At 31.2% G+C, this 6,607-nt stretch overlaps 1 protein-coding gene across 1 annotated transcript; it reads right to left on the minus strand.

Annotated features, from left to right (window-relative positions):
* Positions 1-289: 289 nt before the first annotated feature.
* RAB7A (RAB GTPase homolog 7A) lies at positions 290-2,351 on the minus strand. The gene is made up of 7 exons (XM_047299087.2): positions 2,094-2,351; positions 1,942-1,968; positions 1,382-1,481; positions 1,114-1,260; positions 843-923; positions 584-729; positions 290-507 (listed from the first exon to the last, which is right to left on the minus strand). The coding sequence occupies exons 1-7, from the start codon at positions 2,150-2,152 to the stop codon at positions 444-446; spliced, it is 624 nt and encodes a 207-aa protein (XP_047155043.2). The 5' UTR covers positions 2,153-2,351; the 3' UTR covers positions 290-443.
* Positions 2,352-6,607: the final 4,256 nt, after the last annotated feature.

Here is a 6,607-nt window from a genome sequence, read left to right on the forward strand (position 1 = left end):
ACTAGATAAAACGCAGGACAGGTCGAGTTTACTAGAGTTTTTTTTAGTAATTTTTCAATTATTATATTGTTTATAAAAATTTTAATTTTATATGTTTATATGTAGATATTAATATTATGGTTAGTTATTTTACTTCAATTTTAGTATCTAAACTCATAGAGTTTCTAAACTTAAAAAACAAACAATTTATATTTTTTTTATACTTTTCTTGTTTAAAATTTGTCAAAAAATTCATTGAAAAATACCTAGTTATAAATTAAATAAATAACAAAACTTAGATTTGGCTGGATAGTGAAAATTAAAACTTGAATGATATTGCGCCAAAGGGGGTTCCACGCATACTGAGAGGCTAATTTTGGAATTTAAAGATAAATACAGCTTAATAAATTGAATGATATTGTGCCAAAGTGCGAAACCAAATATGTTGAGTAAAATACATGACTTCAGCATGCACAACCAGTTCGTTGTTCTGCTTCTGACACTGCATCAGAGATTCCTCGAAAATAGCTGCAACCAACATTACAACATTTGATTAAGAATAATCACTACAACCAAATACAAGGTAAAAATTGTTCATTCTCACATGTCTTGTTCGTGTTCATTTTCTAGTGCAATTTTGGCAACGCATAAAAAAGCCTCCTCAACATTGTAGCCTTCTTTTGCAGAGGTCTCAAAGTATGGTATGTTTCCCCTGGAAGCACACCAGTCTCTAGCTTTTTTTTCAGTCACCTGCAACAAATGGCAGACACTTTACACCAAGACATTCAAATATATTGAAAATCACTGCCAATGATAACAGTGTATGAAAAAATAATTGCTGCAAAATTTCATATATTCCATACCCTTCTACTGTTTCCACCGTCTACATCAACCTTGTTCCCAAGTAATACAAAGGGAAATGCTTCAGGATCATTCATATCACCCTGACATCAAACACCAATATGCAGAACAGATCAGACGGGTAAACATGGTGAAAGACCATCTTCAACCGATCATATATATATATATATTCAACTCAAGGACAAAATGATTCAAACAGAAGATAGAAATCAGCAATAAAGAAATACAAAAAGAGGAAGAATTGAAAGATGGTATGAAGAAGTAACAACATACCTGCTTAAGAAACTCGTCATGCCAATTGTTTAGTGTATCAAATGTCTTGTGTATATTTACATCATACACCAGCACACAGCAATCTGCCCCTCTATAAAATGCAGCCCCAAGACTATGGAACCTTTCTTGCCCTGCCGTATCCCAAATCTGCCAAAATAGTGTTTCATTTTTCATTGTGTCAACCAAAAGTTGAAAAGGTACTCAAATTGATACCTTTGTAGTGTACTCACACAAAGGTAAAACTTTGATCACATTTTAAAGTGCTCACCTGCAATGTTACCAGTTTGTCATCAACTTGTATCTCCTTTGTGACAAAATCAGCACCAATTGTGGCTTTATACTGCAGGCTGAATTTTCTATAAACGTATCTGAATTCAAAGTTAATGTTCCACAATGATATGATATACACTACTTTCTGGTTTCATTCTTTGAATCAAACACAATTTCAGTAATAAAAAACTCAAAAACCCAATTTCAGCCTTTGTTTTAAGTCAGTTCCGATCAAGATACTAATTGCTAAGAAAAACTATTTTGAATATGCAAAACATATTCAGTTTTTAACTAAATCTGGTGTTATGCAGCCAATAATATTTTTCCAGCAGGATATGCACTTACAAAAGCTAGTGCCAACTCATGTACACTTTACAGAGACTCGTTGGAAAAACGAAAGAAAACAAATTCAAAACAGTGAAAAGCTCAAAAGCATTCATGATTTTGGAATGAATAATGCAAGTACAGCGAATCATTGGCATCAGAAAAACTACCAAACTTTCACTTGTTTATTTACTTTTTGCTCTTAAACTGTAAATGTAAGTGCCAAATGGATACTGATTCATCAAAGAAGTCTTTCCCACCCTGAAAAGAAGATCAAGAAAAAGGGATTAATCAGCAGCATTCACATCATCAATAAAGAAGCTTACATGAGGTAATAACAGCAAAAAAGGAAAACTTGGAATGCAGAAAAGAGTTACCATACATACCCACTATCACCAAGAACAATGACCTTAAGCAAAGTTCTCTTTCTCTGTGAAACATCCATGTGGGAAACTCAAAAGGGTGTGGGCAGAAAGAAGAGGTTTCTCTTTTTGTGAAGAATGGGAAATTAAATGAAAAGAGAAAAAAAGAAAATAAAGGGTGTCATGAGAGAAAAGGGAAGTTCTGGATTTCTCTTAATGGTTGTTGGTGCTATCCTTCTCTGAGGGGAATTGCTTTTTTCTCTCTCTTTTTCTCTTCATTTCTGCATTTGAACGAGGCAAGTGAGTATCATGTGATTTGCAAATCAAAACCAACGTTCCAGTGACAGCGGAGCATGATTGTTTTTTAACATATAAAAAGGGTGTTCTGTCACAAATCACACCAATGTTTTTCCTTTTTGCTTAGTTGACTTTGAAACATACGTGGTTGCCTCTAATTGTTGGATCTAACACCAAAATCTGTATAAAGGAGGTTTTACTCTGCTTTTGACAGTTGAGACAGTTCGGTTATGTTGCAATCTAGTCTCATCTGACACACACTTTGAACAAACCGATCATGCTTGCATTTAATTTACAGCACTGATATTGTCTTTTCTCAAAACTAGCATTTAAGATTTACCAATGTCTCCGTGAGTCTGTCAAAACTCTTCGGATAATGCCACTAATATTAATACCAATGTATTCAGTTTATGCTTTAACATACTTAATTTTTTAACAAAACAATGTCAACAGAAATTAAACAACAGATAAAATTGAACGTTCCCACCTCATTAAATCTCTAATAAAATAATATTATCATTTTTTTATCTTTAAATAAATATTCACTCAACTGTATTTTAATATGTAATACTTATTTTTTAAATAACATTACATTTACTTTTCTTATTTTATTTTAATGTAACATGTTGACTGCGTTTTTAACTTTTATCACCTAGTTTTACTTATTTAAACATTCACTTTTATTTTTTTAAACTTATTTTTATTTCTCTCCTCAAATTACAGTGAGATAAATAACACACAAGTTTCTTTGGATTTTTTTTCATTCTCTCCTTTTCTTTTTCCTAGGATAAATGGATCAGTTATTTAAAAGAGACCTTTCTATTTCAATTTATTGTCGTTGACTTTAAAAATATATTCTGATTGATATATATATATATATATATATATATATATATATATATATATATATATATATATATATATATTATTTTCAATAACATATTCCAAATTTACTCCTGTTAAACATTTTTTTCTCCTGACATATGTTTATAGAAAATAAAAAATATATTTTAATATAATTGACATCTAATAATAATTATGTTCAAATTTTTTTTCTCTATCAATGTCAAATAATTATAAATATAAATCAATTTAAAAAGGATGAAGTACAAAATTAAGAATGAGGTTTATTGACGAAAGAATAGACTCGGGTGCTTTCTGAATTTAAACAATTTTGCGTTAAAAATGTTAAGAGAATTTATTACTAACAGTCACTTCTTTGTATTTTAACTGCATCAGTTTAGAATCATAATAAAAGTTCTTTCAAGATCATAATCATAAAAAAATTGTTAACACACTTTGTTCGTACATTCTTTATTATTTTATAACATTTGATAATTAAGGATAGCTCCTGTCCAATGTAAATTTGATATTTATATTGATACATTATAGGCCAATGCAGTTTTGTCCGTTATATTTTGGAAAGATTATTTAAGACACACGTGAGACAAGCATATTTCAATGATAACGTGCTATCCAAATCTACCTTATTTTTCTTTACTTACTATTCGAGATCTTGTGTTTATTAAAGATAAGATCAACAATTTTCAATTTAAAAACGAAATTTTAACGTACTTCTTAATATAATACCAAATTTATATCCTAATAATGTTATTGGATGTTATTAAATCACCTGTTAAGAATAGAAAAAAAAAATCCAATTCTAAAATCTAATTTATAATAATCTAAATCAATATTACTTTAAGACCATTTAAATAGATTTATCCTTAATTTAAATCTATATTTTTGGATTTTAAGTTCAATTACTTAATTAATTGGATTGAATTATTTTTTGAATTTTGAAAATCTAAAATTAATGTTCATCTAAGTCGAGTCAAGGTGGTTGAGGATTAGTCTATTCAAGTTGGTGTAGTCCATATAGCCAATTCAGGTCAAATGTTGAGTTGAGATGACTCAAGATGAAAGTCCAGCCAAATTAACATAGGTAGAACCTAGTTGATCCAAGTTAAAGGGTTCAATTGAGTTAATCTAGGTTGAAGATTAAGACGAGTATGTCCGAACAAAAGGTCGTGACACGAATTTCCAAGCTAAAGGTTGAGACAAGTCGACCTAGGTTTAAGGTGAATGAGAAATTGACCCAAGCCAAAAGACATAGTCAAGTTGGAATGGTCGAAGAATGAATTGAGTCAACTTAGGCCGAAAAATCAAGATGAGTTAGCCCAAACTAAAGAATTGAGTCGAGTTGATTAGGGTTGAAGGTCGAAATGTTTTGGCCCATACTAAAGATTGAGATAAGTTAGTCAGACCGAAAGGTCAAGCCAAGTTATCCCAAGCCAACAAATTAAACCAATGTAGCCAAGGTTGAAAATTTGAGCTGAGTGAACCTATGCTAAAAGTCAAGTCAAGTCGGCCCAGGCTAAACCATCAATACTAGTCAACTCGGGCCAAAGAATTTAGTCGATTTTGCATGGGTCGAAGAATCAAGTCAACTCAACCCAGGTCAAAGGTCGAGCCTAGTTGTCCTAGGCTAAAGAATTGAGTCAAGTTTGCCTAATATGAAGGTGAATAAGAGTCTATTCAGATCGAAGAATTGATACGACTTTATCCAAGATGAAGAATGAATTTGAGTTAGCTCGAACTAATGGTTGAGTTGAGTCGATCTGACCAAAGATTGAGACAAGTCAACTCTGACTGAAGTTCAAAGTGAGTCAGCATGTGCTAAAAGTTGAGTTAAGGTAGTTCGAACTGTCAACCTGAGTCATCCTAAGTCGAAAGGCTAAGCCGATTTACCATGATCTCAAGGTCCAATTGAGTTATTTCGAGCCTGTGGTCAAACTAGTCAAGCTGACTTAAAATTAAGTCACGTCGAGTTGACCTGGACTCAAATCAAGTCGAGTTGACTTAGGCCCAAACTAAAACGAGTTAGCCCAAGTGAAGTTGAGTCAACATAGGTCTAAATCGAGTCAAGTCAGTTTGAACGATTCAAGTTAGCTCTGACCAATGTTTAGATAAGACAATTAAAACTCAAATTAAGCCGAGTTACGAGATCTAAGTCGAACCATATCAAACTTAGTCATATATGATAAACCTTATAATAAAATCGATTAAATTGATCTTTTATATTTAATCTAATTGTTAAAGTAGATTCAATCTAAATTTAATTGTATTATATTGATAGAAATTTAAGTACAGTGGATTTAGTTAAAATAATCTAAATTATACACCTCCAATCTATTTTATTAAATGTAGAGTAATCCATAGCCATGCTCTACCAATCTAAATATTGAATATTACATATTGATTAAAATAGCACCTTTTCGAATAGTTAGTGATGATGCTTATGCGTGCAAATTGTGGAGTTCACTTTAGTACACGTGTGTTGACTCAAGTGTCTAACTCATTGAAAATTCAACCCAAGTGTAGATCTTGATGCACATATCATAGTGTTGGTCTTGTTCTTGGTGTTGACCTTAACGCATTTGGAGTTGGTTCTGCTGTGTAAACTTACTTAAATTGCTGGCACGGTGGTTGATAAAAAAAAGTTGTGGTTAATAAAAGAAATTATTCAATTTTCCTTTTCTGGATTTTACTTGTCTTGATTTCTTACCATTGTAATTCATTTACTTAATCTGTAGCTCTGATTTCAATTTTTCCCATTAAATTCCTTAGTTGTTCTTTGTTTTTCTTTACTTATATTTGTTGTGAGGTATATGTTTTAAAGAAAATTGCAAACTTTGAGATTTTTTACTCAGTTTCTTAATTTTGAAGGAATTTCTTCTCACCAAGTCTTAAAATCATGATTTGATTTTATATATATATATATATATATATATATATATATATATATATATATATATATATATTTTTTTTTTTTTTTTTTTTCTGTTTTACTTTAAGCGTCTTTCGATTCTCATATTTCCATTTTTTTTTAATTCACGATTTGCGTAGATAGTTTTTTATTCTGTGTTAAATCTATTATACTGTTTTAAAACATTACCTTGAATTAAAGGGCAGCAGGTAGGTGTCACTTTTGAGAACATCTATCTTCGATATTTTATCCCGTTCCATCACTTATTGGTGTTAATATATATTAGAAAAAAAAATTCTTATTTACTTAAAAAAAAGAATGATGTCTGTTTCGGTGTACATTTGTCCGGTGTGTCTTTATTGCTTCTGGCTGTCTGGGATGCTGTCTGGGACGCTTGCTCTTCTCCAATTGTTGTTGTTCATACTCGCCAAAGGACGGGGAGGTACCTGCAAAGATACTCCGACGCTCAAGT

Source organism: Vigna umbellata, chromosome 1, assembly GCF_029865625.1.
Source record: "Vigna umbellata cultivar VRB3 chromosome 1, Vumbellata_1.0, whole genome shotgun sequence".
Taxonomy (NCBI): domain Eukaryota; kingdom Viridiplantae; phylum Streptophyta; class Magnoliopsida; order Fabales; family Fabaceae; genus Vigna; species Vigna umbellata.